The 17500-nt window shown below is 37.2% G+C and overlaps 1 protein-coding gene and 1 long non-coding RNA gene across 2 annotated transcripts in view; one reads left to right on the forward strand and one right to left on the reverse strand.

Moving 5' to 3' along the window:
* Positions 1–569: 569 nt before the first annotated feature.
* On the forward strand, positions 570–7905 carry LOC144972754 (uncharacterized). The gene is made up of 3 exons (XR_013645424.1): positions 570–856; positions 2220–2336; positions 6173–7905. It is a non-coding gene; the product is annotated as an uncharacterized LOC144972754 (long non-coding RNA).
* A 3898-nt stretch (positions 7906–11803) lies between these two features.
* The window catches only part of LOC144972755 (cadherin-87A-like), a 79639-nt gene continuing 73942 nt past the window's right edge, over positions 11804–17500 (reverse strand). Inside the window, exons 40-42 of the mRNA XM_078914355.1 lie at positions 17252–17385; positions 14887–14918; positions 11804–13618 (exon numbers count right to left, since the gene is read on the reverse strand). Coding sequence (XP_078770481.1) covers positions 13602–13618; positions 14887–14918; positions 17252–17385 — 183 coding nt within the window. The 3' untranslated portion in view covers positions 11804–13601. The remainder of the gene's footprint in view (positions 13619–14886; positions 14919–17251; positions 17386–17500) is intronic.

Raw genomic sequence — 17500 nt, forward strand, 5'->3', positions numbered from 1 at the left:
GAGAGAGAGAGAGAGAGAGAGAGAGAGAGAGAGAGAGAGAGAGAGAGAAAAGTTAATGATATGTTTAGTCACTTTAATCAATCAGTTCCAGTGCGGTTTCGACATCACCGGTTTCGCGGGTTTCGTCTGCAAGCGAAGTTTCTTGGAACTCGGAAGTTTCTCCGCTCCTAGTTTTAGGTCTAGTATCAGTTTCATGATCAAAACAAGTCTGTGTGCTTCGAGGGTTTCCATTTTCTCTCCTTTTTATATTATTATTATTATTTTTGTTGTTGCTGTTGTACAAGAATGCCTAAAACGTGTATATAAATGCTAAAATATGAATTAAAAGGCCAAAAATGCACTAAAAGGCCAAAAGGCCAAGCATTCTCAGAAAAAGCCATGGACATTTCTAAAAGGCCAAAATTGTGGAATCCGGCCTTGAAAAGGTCATCCTGGCAACCCTGGTTTACAGCCAGAATTAGAATTGAAACTGAAAGAGAAACCAAAATCATTGTAGTAAGATGTTCCAGGAAATCCCTAACTGACGATCCCAAAATCACGAGTAAGGCTAACCAATCGATAATACGATCATTAGTCACGTGTCGTGACGTGGGACGAAGGAACAGGTATAAAACGCAAACATCATCAGTCGTGAGGCAATATTCATCATTTGGTATAAGACGATAGAGTTCAAGGCGGCTATTAGAGAAATAATTCTCATAAGCTAATACTTCGAACAAGGCGGCTAATAGATAAATAATTCTCATAAGACCATAAGACAATACTTCGCACAAGGCGACTTATTTTAACATTCTCAGGAGACGCACAAGGCGACTAAATTATTCTCATACAAAATAATTTCTGATTGTAACAGAAGGTAAGATACTTTGGTGTTCGCATATTATGTAAAGAATATGAAATAACAATAATATATCCGAAGTTTTCATTCTATATGGAAGTCCAGATAGCTCAGTTGGTAGAGCACTCGTTTCACACACAAAGGGACCACGGCCGATCCCGGTTGCAGTCGAGAATTTTTCTGTCGACCCAGCAGTGAATTGGTAGCTGAGTCTGTTCAATTTGACGGAAAGTACTTTGCGATAGACAAGCGTCCTATCAAAAGGATAGCAAGCAAATTGCTATTGTCCATTTTACGCTTTAGAATCCAGGATAAACTCCGGCTCAATGGGCCCAATGGATCTGAATGACTACTTTTTGTTCATTTTATATTCACTCTAGATATTTTATAACTCAATCCTAGGTTTTCGTTAGACCGTATCAGGCTAACCAGTTTAAGACGAATAATGTCAAACTTTTCTACAATTCTAACTGGTTTTCGTAATGGAAAAAATGTCCTTTAAAAAATCCAAAAATTTTTCCTTTGACTTTGATATGAAAAAAAAAATGTTATATTTATAATAATGGATAATATAATATTTATATGACATGACGCGATCTAGTGAGAGTCAAGTAAAAAAAATGAATATCTCTATAAAGGACCTACGAGTACATACAACTGCTACTACTATCATTACTACTACCACCACCATCACCACCACCACCACCATCACCACTACTACTACTACTACTACTACTACTACTACTACTAACTACTACTACTACTACCTACTACTATACTACTACTACTACTACTACTACTACTATACTACTACTACTACTACTGTACTACTACTACTACTACTACTACTACTACTACTACTACTACTACTACTACTACTATACTACTACTACTACTATCACTACTCTACTACTACTACTACACTACTACTACTACTACTACTACTACTACTACTACTACTACACTACTACTACACTACTACTACTACTACTACATACTACTACTACACTACTACTACTACTACTACTACTAACTACTACTACTACTACTACTACTACGACTACTACTGGTACTACTACTACTACTACTACTACTACTACTACTACTACTACTACTACTACTACTACTACTACTACCACTACCACTACTACTACTACGTCATTTTAACTTAATCTTTTTTTTTTTTGGCTTTTGGTTTACCCTGACATGATAGATCACAAATTTGGTTCCATGTGATGTCCTACAAGAAGATATGATACATTCTAAAGCGCAGGGAGCTTGGTGAAGAGAATAATAACACGCGGTGTAGAGATGGATACACTCGTGTGTTTGTTTTATTTTATTCCATTTTATTCTTTTCATCATAATCTGTACCACCCAGATGTGTGACAAGGAACCCAAACCATGTCCCGACAAAACTCAGTCAAACCTGGACAACCGGGCAGACCAATGCAACCCCAACAATGACAAGTTTCAGGGCCATGACAGGCATTTCCAGGTAAATATAAAAGAAATCCGAATTCATAGAATGATTATCCAAATAACTAGATACATAATAAAATTAATAAACAAATAGATACATTATATATTCAGTTTGGAAGATCGCATTAATTAACGTCCATCACATCAAACAACCAAAGCCGCAGCACGTGACTGTGACCAGTGGCGAACAATTTTAAGTCAATACGACTATGTATGTTATTGCAATGGGAGTGATCTATATTCAGGTTTTCCTCCAACCGAGTCATCGATCACATGATTTGTTGCTGTCCAATGATTGGATATTTCTTAATAAATGTAATCATGAGTCAATCGATAATATTCTGCCGCAACACAAGACAGAGATCCTTTATTGAATAGTAGGAAATTCAGTCTCGTCATTAATAAAAATCTCATTCATCTGTAGTGTTTCATTCATCCTGTTTGTTGATAAAGGGGAAACCCGAAACATCCTTTTTGTCTGTTTTCGTAATTAAATTGAAGCTTACATTCAATTCCACATTATTATTTATTTAATAAAAAGATAAAACAAATTGGAAATGAATTTTATGAATGAACGTTTATACTTATTTGTTTTATTCTTATCTCTCTATCGTCCTTCTCAAATCACCCCGAATATAAGGGATCGAAAAAGTAGGAATGCAGGAACACGGCAAGAAGGTAATTTTATACCGCTTTATCTGACTTAAAAGATCCGGAACATTGTTTAATCTTCCTCGAACAAGACCCTAGTCGCATATTAAGTGCAGTGCGCTTTACTCTCTTACCAGTCTATTGGTGTTATGCGTTTAGGTAAAATACTCACAATATCCACGAGTTGGAGATAACGTACCAAAACACAATACAATATGTACCCTTGAACGTCTACATTCTGAATGATATCACTTAGTGAGAACTAATCAGCGAAACGTCTGTCTAAAAACAATAACAAAGATCTGAATGACGTCAATTTCGTTCCCTCTATTCACTCATTATTTGTCTCAGCTTCTCAACATTCATTGGTAATTTTACCCCCCCCCCCCCTCCCAAATCCCCCCTTCCCCCGTGTGGATGAAGCTCATGTGGCTTATTTGACAACTTATTTTTTTTGTAGAGGCAGGGATGAGAGAGAGAGAGAGAGAGAGAGAGAGAGAGAGAGAGAGAGAGAGAGAGAGAGAGAGAGAGGGGGGAAGGAGAGAGGAGAGAAAGAGAGAGAGAGAGAGAGGGAGAGAGAGGGGAGAGAGAGAGAGAGAGAGAGAGAGAGAGAGAGAGAGAGAGAGAGAGAGAGAGAGAGAGAGGCTGTAAATAGTAGAAGTATCAAATGATATAACACTTCTAGTTGATATTTCATGAACGATCAAACATCTCCTAGAAATAATTTGATGGTTTGAGTCTGGATTTGAAAATATACAAGGTTCATTAATTTCGGATATGTGGTGGCGTTCTTTTGTAGAGGTACTAAATTTAGAATTTTACTAGCCTATTCTGATGACCCAATCCCCAAACAGACTAATGAACTTGGAAAATTCTCTCAAGAATCACAAAGAATATAGATAGTATGCGCTTGGCTAAGAAGCTTATAACATTGCCATCCGGAAGTATAACGGACCAATACACAAAACTGCGTGTATCCATGAACGTTTATAGTCGGGTTAATACAGTTCAGTGAGCATTACTCAAAAACGCGGATGGCAAAAAACAATAACAAAGACCTGAGTGACGTCATCTTCGAACTATCTATAGGGGACTGCACGTCAATGTAATGAAAACCAAAAGCCTACTGGACAAAAGCCGTCGCTCAACATTCTTATATATATGGGCTGAAAACAACAAGAAAATATTTAAAACTTTTTTTATAATTTGGAGATCAAGAATTGAGGAAGACAGCAAGCCAGGTCTATAGATAGGACGCAGATCTACCTTTGTGTCAGCTAAAGTGACCGTCATAACCCCGGTTGTGAAGAGACAAGGAGAGCTCCTTTAAAGAAGAGTCATAGACAATTGCATTTATCTCATAGCAACATACCCATGCGAATTATGGATAATAACAAAGGCCGATAATAAGGGAATAGAGAATAACATATTTGAGATGGAGTTCTAAAAAAAAAATTGAGATTTTATATAGAGCAATATCCACTAAACGTGCTCAAAGCGCTTTACATGGGGTCCGTGGTCAACATCAACATTTAACATGAAGAACGGGACATGACAGAAGGGTCTTGAGAATCCCTTGGGGAGCCAAGACATCGAACATCTGCATTTGGAGAGAATAGACCTTCTAGTTCATGTCAACCATCAAGAAACTTTAGCTGTCATACTTTGACCACATAAAAAAAAAAATCATGATTCAATAGGCTTCGAAAGTCATGACGTCACTTCCCTCGTAATGACGCATAGTAACTTAGTAACTGGCTCTAAACTATCGGAACGATGGCGACGCTCTTATGAAATATTTCTCCGACGAGCATAAAAGTGTATCCAGAGGAGAAAAACATTATAAATCTATCAACAGAAACATTGAACGTGTTGGATTTTGGGCATCAAATTCCTTTTGAAGATTTTGACTTATACTCCAAACTCCGAGTCTAACAGTATGGTTCAAAATTTTTATTGTGTGCTTTGTTTACGAAAATGGCTCCATTATTAGTCATTTTAGGTAACAGTGTGTACAACTTCGTTCAGGATATCATTACCCATAACCAATAGCTCCTTCTTCTCACCATTTAATGTCAAAATATTTTACCTATCCACGTAGTAATCTTATTTAACAAGTGACTCTAGAAAGAACAATATTTAAAAATTTGGCCAGAAAACTCGTCCTTCAAATATCCATCAATTTAAATGGCCTTAATCTAAGCAAAAAATCTCAAACCTGGGACATCAATGAAGACCTTGCGAGGTCTATGTTTGAGAGTTTTGCCAAGATGAGGGTCATTTAAAACAATGGATATTTGAAGGACGAGTTTTCTGGCCAAATTATTGAATACGTTTCTTTTCAAAGTACGGCAGTTAACTGGTTAAGATGACCCAATCCAATTTATCGATTAATGTATTCATTTTTTGGTGGTGGTTGTGCCATAAATCTTACTGTACTCCACGCACAGCTGGTAAATAAAATGATACTAAGCTGCTTTAAACTATCGATTGTAAACGTTAATGACCAAAAAAAAAAAGAATATTATATAACGGGTTCGAAAAAGAACAAGACACCAATCACGGAACGTTTCGGGTTCATACCCCTTCTTCAGTCAACAACAAAAACAATAAAAACCTTAAAACATTATTGAAAATCCAGACAGACAGCAGAAAATTATAATAAGTGATATATTAATGTTTATATTGATTTTTTTATTGGCTGAAAAAGGGGTTTGAACCCGAAACGCTCCGTGTTTGATATTATGTTCTTGTTTTTGGAAGCTGTTATGTCTATTTATGTTCATTACTTTTAGATGGGAAAAAGTACGAAAACTGATCCGTTAGTGTGAAAACGTTTCTTAACTATAATTTTGACAAACTCGAAGTGGCCGAGTCATAAAGACATTGTACTGTGATCCGAAGGGTCCCGTGTTCGAGCCCACTTCAAGCACTTTCGCTTTTTTTCCTTGTGCAAAATTATTAATCCCCAATTTGCTCACTTTGGACAACATGGGTGATTCCTCTTGACATCAGATATCCTGTTTGATGGATTATCTATTTTCTTCCGTCGAATGCCTGGGCGACGGGATATAATGGTGCCGTTGCGAAAGTGCGTATGTAATTTTAAAAAATATATACATGTCATCTCCATATTCTTTGTCAAATGAATATTATGTGTATACTTTTTTTTTTCCCCCCCCCCCCCCTCCTCCCTTTCAGGTTTCCTTTTTGCCATGGGATTGCTGACCTAGTTTGCTTTGGCAGTGTTTGACAACCATACTGGAATCGTGTGACAGAAACAGCAACATTAAAAGAAACAAATAATTAATACTTGACTCTTAATTCAAAATTTTTTATCTCATGTGAATGGACAAAATTAGTCAGAAGCAGGTTAAAAGAAGGAAAAAAGCAAATTTGAAAAATAAATAGATTAGAATCATTCCATATCACAAAGAAAAAACAAACAAAAAAAAACAAAAAAAAAAAAACCCAAAAAAACAAAACAAACAAAAAAATAAAACAAAAACAAAAACAAAAACAAAAAACAATTGAAAATATTTTAGTTTGGTTGTCAGTTTTGCACATGCAATTCCAATATTTGGGTTCAATTTTTTTCGACCTCCTTAGGATTATTTTAAAAATGTCTTCTTATTTGTTATGTAGATATAGATATGTCTATGTTGTGTGTGTGTGGTTTGTGTAAAATCGTCTGAGTGTTAATTGTCCTAGTGTACTTAATACGGTATAATATAGTCGGGAGTGAAACCTTTTTAATTCATTCTTTACAAACGGAGTTCTATAAGGATAAGGGGGAAAATTCAGTCTCATTTGGGGAAAAAATAAGGAAAGAAAATAAAAGAGCGAAAGAATTCAGTTTTTATTTGATATCAAACATATTTCTTGTGGCTCGCCTAAATTAATATGAAAAAAAGTCTACTCATGTACATGTTTTGGGAACATTCTCATATTATCAAGAATCTATCATTAAAAAAATGGTTAAAACAAATAATTTACTCCATACTGGTCCTGCCGACTTTATGCTGATTAGGGAGATAGGCCAACAATAATATATTGGGATTAAGTGTTTTTTTATTTTTCGATGAAGACAAAAATATCCTTTTCGACAAATAAAAAAAAAAAACCCTAAGGAGGTCGTTGTTTGCCATATTGGTTTTTTAATTCTTTGTGTTGCTTATCAATATACTTTTAAATTGCTTATTAATTTGTGTTTTCTATTAACTTGTGTTGAACCTCGGATTTCCTTCTACTTTCTTTTGTAATTCAACTGCCCCCCCCCCTCGCCCCCCCCCTCTCTCTCTCTCTCTCTCTCTCTCTCTCTCTCTCTCTCTCTGTGTTTATCGGTCTATCTCCCTCTCTTGCTATCTCTCTCTACCCCCCCCCCCCCCTCTCTCTCTCTCTCTCTCTCTCTCTCTCTCTCTCTCCGTCTCTCCTATCTGTCCTCCCTTCCTCTCTCACTCTCTCTCTCTCTGTTTATGTGTGTGTGCGCGTGTGTGTGTGTCATATAATCTCGCTATATTGTATGTGCTGTTAAAAGTATTTATGTTATATAAAATTTGTCCTCAAACATCTTTCTAGAAATCTTATTTGAAAAAAATGATTCAGCGTTAACATTTACAAAATATTTTGTTTGACACGATTATTCATTTAAAAAGAAAAATACGATTAAGATGCTTTACTAAGTTTACAGTTACAATTCCTGAAAAAGAGCGAAATTGAATCATAAGCTCTCCAAGAAAATCATTATTTATATCGGTATGTTAAAACGTTGAGAAGTTTCCAAAGAAAATTTCAAAATAAAGATAACATTTAAAACAAAAAGTTTATCAGTTTGTTAAGGAAAAGTTTAGATATTCAATTAGATTTCCGTTAAATAACTATTAATTAATTTCTGATGTTCACTTTTGAAAATAAAATTTGTTTGTTGACAAAAACGATACGATTTGATTTGACTATTTTCAATAAAATTAGTTGCTATCAAATTAATAGGGAACAAAAATGTGATGTTAAAAACCTGGTTCCATTCTCATTGGAAGTGTAAAACCACACTACAAGAGGATTGGATACATACTTTGTGTAATTGCTCTTCTAGTTCCAGAGTGATGGCATCTTTTTTTCTAGTTTGAACATATGCTGATCGTAAATATAGACCATCCATCCTCGCTATACATCCTGCTACTAAAATGGTTGTGCCATCTTATGATTCAGTATGTAACCTAAACATTATCAGTCCTCCGAAGGACTGGTTTATATACACACTTCAAAGGAGTTGTGAACCGGAAGAGTAGAAGGTGTAACATCTCGACTCCTCTGCCCTATTATATGCTTCACGTGAAAGAAATTATAATCTGGTCACTTTTATGGTTAACCCAACATAATCAAGAGTATATTATTATAGCTCTTTGTGTATGACGTTCTTCTACGCTGCAGCCATGTTCTGTTTAGTGCCGCGCTGAAGACCGGTCTGGACCGCGGTCCGACGGTCTTTTAGCTATGAACCGAAGACCGGTCCCAGAGGGGAAGATCGGCGGCGGTCCTCACTTCTTATCACCTTTCAACTAGTGCGGGGCGGTCCTTGCAAGGACCACGGTCCTACGGTCTCGCGCCATAGCCTACTACTTCCCCAGCGATTCGTTGCTTCGGTTGCCTATCTTCCACCAATCACCACCCATCCCACTTAATTAATCGCACCCACCCCCCTTTGCCATACACTAAACGACACAGACGACCATACAGGCAGACGACCACCAACCTCCACTCCGCAAACCGCCCTTTCGTGTGTGAGATGGGGGGAACAGGAGGCGCACGCCTTGGACGATTCCATTATACGGGGTAAATTTCAAAATTTACTACACCATAATGATCGCAATGACAATGATCTATGGTGAAGGCATGACCCCTCTTCTCTAATGGGTTATTGTTTGAAATGTATGTGACTACAAAAGATGTGTGTGTTGTGTGTGTGTGTGTGTGTGTGTGTGTGTGTGTTCGAACCTAGCAAGTAGCAAATCCGATTTTTTGTTTTCTTTTGTCCATCTCTTGTCACCACTCCTTTCTATCGCAGTGTTGTCATTTAAAATAATACAATAATATTAAAATTTCGTTTGGTGTTTTTACTAATCAAATAATATGAGTTTCATTAGTTTCTTCCTTCCAAAAAACCCAGTTATAACGTCTGAATTTTAAAAAAGTCCAATAGAATATTTGGGGACCCCGATAGCTCAGTTGATAGAGCACTCTCTTTATACGCAAAGGGCCAGAGATCGATCCCGGGTGCAGTCGATTTTTTTCTGAATCCCTGTCTACTCAGCAATGAATGGGTAGCTGAGTTTGTTAGATCTGGCGAAAAGTCACCATCGACCCCTCTTATCACCTCATCCACCCCCTCTTATTATAACTTCACGTCTCTCTCTTACTCTTCAATGCTCGCTGCCCTCTAATGTGTGTGTGTGTGTGGGGGGGGGGGGGGGGGGGGAGGGGGGGGGGGGGTAGGAGTTGCGTGTGTGTATCAACGCCACGAACAACTCGATCAACGCCTTGGGCGATGCCATTATCTCCGTTAATGGGGATAAATTTCAAATTTTATTAAATTATCGAAGTAACAATGAAATACGGTGAGCAAATAAAGAAGGCATCACCCCTCTTCTCTAATTAGGTTACAATTTGAAATGAGTGTGACTACTCCGTGTGTTTTACTCCTGTAGGCCACGGTTTTCATCGTGTAGCGGTCTTTAACGGTTCAAGAATGAACGATCCCACGCTCTCAAAGGTCAAACCGGTTCGAATTTCCAACAGTCTCTCAGGAATGTTCAATGTCGAAAAGGACCGGTCCTAGGACCGGTCCTTGCGGTCTTAATTTCCCAAGGACCGTAGGACCGTGGTCCTTAAGCTTGCCAAGGACCGCCCCGCACTACTACTAAAAGCACCTCATTCGAAACCGCTCTATTAAAATGCAAAATAAAATCAAACATGAGCTCTTATTTCGATCAATATCCATTAAATGTGGTTAAAGCGCTTTACAAGGAGTCCCAAGACAACAAGATCTAACATATAAGATAAGACATTACACAATACATGGCACACGTATGTTTGTCGACAAAGATCACGCTTATACCGGCTAGGTACTCATTTTACAACTGAGTGCGATTAGAAAATATGAGTAGAGATCTATTTGTACATATTTACAGGTCTGGTAACCGAGCACAGTTATGGGCCTGATTTAATATGGTTGTAATGGATAATATTTTGCATCGGTTTGAGAGTGTTTCCATTACAACAATGAGCCCATCACAATTTGAGTTATCGGGCATGCAAATATGTACACACGGGTAAAGAGCTATTTCCATGTACTCATCTTTGTGCCGTCCATAGCAGGGCTCGAGCCAGGACTCTACCTGCAGGAAGGGCGAGTTTTATCCCACGACAGGACCCCAAAGCCGCACAACGTTTCGGTTGATGTAACCCATAATTTGTGAATATTCGTCTCAAAACAGAAGTATATCGGGGTGATCCTAATACTTACGACCTTTCTTTGTTTTCTTTTTGTTTTGTATTTGAGAAAAAAAAATTTTAAGAGTGTAAATGGATCGTTTGATACTTTTGGGTCATATTCGTGACCTGATAAAACAATCAAAAGAAAGAAAAAAAGACCATGAACTAAAGATTCCTGCGTAACACTCGCTTCACACGGAATGGGAACGGTATCGATATCGGGTGAAGTCGGAAGTTGTTTTTGTCCACCCAACACCCATTGAGTGGCTGGGTCTATTATATCTGATTTTGTTTTGTTTATTTTTGAGGGTTTTACGGCACTTGCGACACAGTAAGATCATATCAGCGCCAGTGAAAAGGAAGAAAAGGGATAGTAAAAAGTTATAGAATTACAATTAAAGCACCCAAGAAAAGTTAAGACAAAGGGGAATTTGTTCAAATAGGAAACAGATGTAGATTCCAAGAGCACACCATCAAAGTACTTAGTTTGAGATCACCTAAAAGTCTCATCCAGACACAAGCACATGTCCCCACTAAGAGGAATACACTCAAATGTTAACAAATCAAATATAACATGTAAATAAAACATAATACAGTACATAACAGAGAGATGATTTACAAGGAAAAAAATATCATCTCCCAAAACTATAACTAAACATTCGACTGTTCCCCTCCCAGCCAAGGAACTCTGGCCAGGGTCAGGACAAAACCAAGTAACAGGCGTCATGTCTGATTCTACGTTATTTTTTGCTTTTGTTCAGGGACCCTTTGTGAAGCGCTTTGAGCACGTTTTGTGGATATTGTCCTATATAAAAGCTTACGTTTTTTTAGGTGGATAGAAGGAAGACACAGTGAAAGTGACCTCCCAACCCACGGTTGGAGGTCAAAAGACCCCGTGTTTGAATCATCATAGGTTGTGTAAAGAAATGATAGGTTGTGGAGTTTTTTTTGTTTTTTTTTTTTTGCTGCTGTCTTTCTCTTAAAAGACGTCTGCTACGACGACCCATAGTAGTGTAGCTGGGTAGGATTCCTGACCTCCTATAGTGGGCAAGGAGGTCACTAACTGTGTCTTCTATACCCATATATATCTGTTTTCCAACTTGATTTTTGTCTTTGTCTTGAAATGAGATTCCTTGTTTTTGGCTGAGAGGGAAACAGTCAAAAGTCCCACACAGAAGAGAACATGAAGAGGGAAAAGAACCTAATGGAAGCGCTCACCACACAACCACTAGTCTTTAAGAAGCTTTCATTTTCCAATAAAAGCCACAATAACTTATCATTCATAAAAAGTATAATACACGTTGTTTTATTTATCAGTTAAAAACACGGGAAAGCAGAATATTACAAATATAAATTATTTATTACTGTGTATAAACAGTTATCATATTTATGCATTAGTTGCTGTTATGTATAAATATTACCTTGAGAAACAAAACCCAATGAAATTTGATAGAGATATCGAATCACTGAGCGGCAAAATCTGATGAATTTCCATTTCTACATTATACTAGATATATCATTTCAAGTACAACTTTGATCAAGCTACTCGAAGTATTTCAGTTAACTTGCGCATGACGAGCAGTTATATGGATAAATAAAGATTTCCGAGTGGCAAGAGAGCTCAGTCACGATACATTTTCTCACCACAATCCCTATTTTCAAGGTTAATCAAACAAACTATCTTGCTAATAGGATCATAATATCTTAATAATTTTGATATGGAATGTTTAATAAAAACAAACAAACTCAAAAACAAATACATTAAAAAACCCAAACGAAAAACAAACAAACAAACAACAGTAACAAACATACAAAACAGCACTTAATCAACCATAACAGAGGTGGAATGATTATTGGAGATCTACAGATTTCTTACGAGGATTGGTTGGAAGAGGAGGGGACTGGAGAAGGGAAAGGGGCAATGAGGGGAGAATGGGGAAGAGGATAGGGTGTAATTATTCCTGCGTGTAAAATTTATATTGAGGTAAATAAACCTGCATATCAGTATCAGAATCTGACAGAGGTACATACACAAACAAAAGGAAACACACAAAACATTGTGGAATGTAAAGCACCAAATATGGAAATAACCAAGAGTGTTAAGTACATCGGAGTGAATTCTGCAGTCTGGTGTGATAATTTTAATAAATATATCAAACAAATATCACAAAAGGAAAAGATGGTATTGACAGGGACAAGTAAGTAATATATGACAGTCATCATCATCATCTGCTTTTTTTTTCCTCTCCTCTTTTCTTTTTATCAATATCAACAAAAAATATGTCTACACATTGAAGATAGAAACAAAACCGATGTCTTCAGTGATAAACAAGGCACTTAAAAAGACAGACATCAATCGAATGACACAGGCAATCAGATCCCATCCATTCTTCGGGTTTCTCTTTTATCCATCACAGCATTTACACATCAAACATGCCTCTTTAAAAATGCCATTCTTGGTTTAACACTTCTAAATATCATACATTCCTTTCGCAAAACACATCATACTCTATTGATAAGCTAATTGGAATACGGGGGCATTGCCTATAATGTGTAATCACCATTAAAGACAAAAAAAAAAAAGCAAAAGGACAAATGTGTTTCATTATTGTGTACTCATCATAAGGCATTTATCCAAACTCATGTCAAGTTGATCCAAGTCTTATTTGCTAGAAACGGCACTCAAGTTGTGTTTTGCAAAAGGTATTCATGAAGTTATTCAAAATAACGCTCACTTCTTCATGAAACAAAAAAAAATTGAAAAAAAAAAAATTCATAGAAAAGAGGATTATTGCCATTGCAATAGATAATAATTATATCAACACGTCATTTAAAATAATTCCTTTTCATTCCTTACCAATTTAATTCAAATTGACAAAAGGAAAGTCATTTTTTCCTTTTAAACGAGTTCCACTTACAAATTTAATTTTGCTTTTTCAACAAAGTGCAATGATCTTAAAGGTTATGAAAACATTGCTAAAATTATTTTCACACTAATAGTCAAATTTGATTAACAAGGGATGCATTTAACCTAAAATACAATATTCAATTCCAAGCAGATCAAAGTTTATCAATACCAAAAAAAAATAAAATTTCACAGCCCAAATGTACTCTAATTTAGATTTTGATCAGGGATTCCTCATTGTGGCACAAGATCTGAAATAAAAGGGAAAAGAAAAACATGGAAGTGTTATAATTTTGAACGCTTTAATCACAAAAGATGTAGATTCCAAGAGCACACTATCAATGTACTTAGTTTGGATCACCTAAATGTCTCATCCTGACACAAGCACAGGTCTCCACTAAGGGGAACACACTCAAATATTTACAATCATATATATGTAAAACAAAAATAATACAATGCATAACAGAGATTTACAAGAAAAAAAATATCATCTCCCAAAACTCTAACTATCCATTTGACTGTTTCCCTCACAGTCAAGCAATCTCATTCCAAGACAAAGACAGAAAGCATGTTGGAAACAGATATAGGGGGAAAGAAGACAGTAAGTGCCTCCCTCCCACTATAGGAGGTCAGGAACTCACTCAGACGCATGCTGCACTCAGTTTCACATGCTCACCAATTTATACGAATTATAATGGCCTCTTGACGATTTGATATCAGAAAGGCCCACAGTCAGATTTGTTTGTTTTTGTTTTGTTTTTAAGGGTTTTACGGCGCTTGCAACACATTTAGGTTATATCAGCGCCAGTAAAAAGGAAGAAACAGTTCTAGAATTAAAATTAAAGCACCCAAGAAAAGGTAAGACAAAGGGGAACTGGGAACAAATAGGGATCAGATGTAGATTCCAAGAGCATACCACCAATGTACTTAGTTTGAGATCACCTATAAGTCTCATCCGGACACACGCACAAAATCCAACAGAGAGGAATACACTCAAATGCTTACATTATAAATTCAAAATAACAGATATAATAATACATAACAGAGAGATGATTTACAAGGAAAAAAATATCATCTCTCAAATCAATAACTATGCATTTGACTGTTTCCTTCCGAGCCAGGACTCAGGCCAGGGCCAGGACAAAACCAAGTAATCTCATTACAAGACAAAGACAGAAAGCATGTTGGAAAACAGACATAGGGGGATAGAAGACACAGTATGGACTCCTCTGCCCGCTATGGAAGGTCCGGATCCCCACCCAGACAGTCAGATTTCTGGCTGTTGATTCAAACGATACAAACAACTAGTAAGGTTGTCCCAGTCATGAGAAAAAAAAATCATTTGAAGTCAGCAAGTAATTTGCGATAAACTAGCATCCTATTTAAAGGATAGCAAGCAATTGTTATTGTCCATTTCATGCTATAGAAACCAGGATAAACTCCGGCTCCATGGGCCTAATGGCTCTAATAGTAATGAGAGGGCAAAGCAGCTATACAACGGAACACATTGGTAACTTACATGTTTTCTCTGTTTCCATATATCTTCTGTACCTGTGTGGTAAAGAAAAAATAAATTGTGAATTTAAAAAAACAAAAAACAAAAAAACTTGAACATTATTAGACTACATTTGACAAAAGATAGAAATACATTTTGAAAGTACAAGTGGCTCTTTATTGGTTGGGCTGTATAGGTCAAATAAAAACGTCATATGAATTATTTGAAACAAAAAAGGAGAGACAAAATTGAGATATAAATGGACAACAGCAATGAAGGAGAAATACATTTTTTTAAAAATGAACTAACCCAAGGTTTTTTTTTAAACATAAATTAAACAACTTTGGAAAATCTTAGTTGTTTAAATGTTCCAACAATTCTGTTGAAATTTCAAAGCCCATCACTATTTACAAAATCGCAAGATATGAAGTGAATAGAAAAGTGCCAGAAGACAATAGAGAATAAAAATTTTTCGCGGCGGTGGTGGGGTTTGAACCTGCGACCTTATTGGTACGACAACTCCGCCTGGCACGTGAGAGCGTGGCTCTACCGTGTGAGCTATCCACGAACACAAAATATTCGTTTCAAACTCAAAGTCATTACTAGATCCCTCTCTCACCCACTTCTTGAGACCGCCGATTCGTTCGTACACCACCATCGCGAATAATTTTGACCAGCAGTTAAGCTTAATAGCCAATATTCTCAACACAAACATATACATAGAAACGATTGAGACATTGAGTATGCTCCGGTGTATGGGGTGAATTTTTAATTCAGAAAAGTGAGTGGAGCAGGCACTTATGTTGATAACAACAAGATATGAAGTGAATAGAAAAGTGCCAGAAGACAATAGAGAATAAAAATTTTTCGCGGCGGTGGTGGGTTTGAACCTGCGACCTTATTGGTACGACAACTCCGCCTGGCAGGTGAGAGCGTGGCTCTACCGTGTGAGCTATCCACGAACACAAAATATTCGTTTCAAACTCAAAGTCATTACTAGATCCCTCTCTCACCCACTTCTTGAGACCGCCGATTCGTTCGTACACCACCATCGCGAATAATTTTGACCAGCAGTTAAGCTTAATAGCCAATATTCTCAACACAAACATATAACATAGAAACGATTGAGACATTGAGTATGCTCCGGTGTATGGGGTGAATTTTTAATTCAGAAAAGTGAGTGGAGCAGGCACTTATGTTGATAACAACAAGATATGAAGTGAATAGAAAAGTGCCAGAAGACAATGGAGAATAAAAATTTTTCGCGGCGGTGGTGGGGTTTGAACCTGCGACCTTATTGGTACGACAACTCCGCCTGGCAGGTGAGAGCGTGGCTCTACCGTGTGAGCTATCCACGAACACAAAATATTCGTTTCAAACTCAAAGTCATTACTAGATCCCTCTCTCACCCACTTCTTGAGACCGCCGATTCGTTCGTACACCACCAGTGGGTGAGAGAGGGATCTAGTAATGACTTTGAGTTTGAAACGAATATTTTGTGTTCGTAGATAGCTCACACGGTAGAGCCACGCTCTCACCTGCCAGGCGGAGTTGTCGTACCAATAAGGTCGCAGGTTCAAACCCCACCACCGCCGCGAAAAATTTTTATTATCTATTGTCTTCTGGCACTTTTCTATTCACTTCATATCTTGTTGTTATCAACATAAGTGCCTGCTCCACTCACTTTTCTGAATTAAAAATTCACCCCATACACCGGAGCATACTCAATGTCTCAATCGTTTCTATGTTATATGTTTGTGTTGAGAATATTGGCTATTAAGCTTAACTGCTGGTCAAAATTATTCGCGATGGTGGTGTACGAACGAATCGGCGGTCTCAAGAAGTGGGTGAGAGAGGGATCTAGTAATGACTTTGAGTTTGAAACGAATATTTTGTGTTCGTGGATAACTCACACGGTAGAGCCACGCTCTCACCTGCCAGGCGGAGTTGTCGTACCAATAAGGTCGCAGGTTCAAACCCCACCACCGCCGCGAAAAATTTTTATTCTCTATTGTCTTCTGGCACTTTTCTATTCACTTCATATCTTGTTGTTATCAACATAAGTGCCTGCTCCACTCACTTTTCTGAATTACAAAATCGCCATGTGTATGTTTGAGTGTATGTGTCTGTAAAAGAGAGAGAGAGAGAGAGAGAGAGAGAGAGAGAGAGAGAGAGAGAGAGAGAGAGAGAGAGAGAGAGAGAGAGAGAGAGAGAGAGAGAGAGAGAGAGAGAGAGAGAGAGAGAGAGAGAGAGAGAGAGAGAGAGAGAAATGGGGGTCTGAGAGTTAAAATATTTCGAATTAAAAAAAAAACAGAATAAAAAATATAACAAGATTTATTTGTGAATTCCTTGTATAATAGAACAAATAAACCCAATTATCAATACGTACTTCCTGTACATAAAGAAGATGATGACGATAAAGCAGATGGCACAGAATCCGACGAAAATAGCAAGCACGACCAACACCCACCACAAGTCCTTCCATTTCATTTGCTCTTCTGATGATGTTGATGGGTGACATTTCTAAAAATGCGAAAAGTGAAACAAAACAAAATTGAAGATAATTTCTAAAGATGCAAAATAGTATATTATGGTCTCAAGAAACAATTGTGCCTGAATTAAAAAAAAAAAAGAACTA

The sequence above is a fragment of the Berghia stephanieae genome, chromosome 5, assembly GCF_034508935.2.
Source record: "Berghia stephanieae isolate SIO BIC M18660-M18661 chromosome 5, UCSD_Bste_1.3, whole genome shotgun sequence".
NCBI classification, from domain to species: Eukaryota; Metazoa; Mollusca; class Gastropoda; order Nudibranchia; family Aeolidiidae; genus Berghia; species Berghia stephanieae.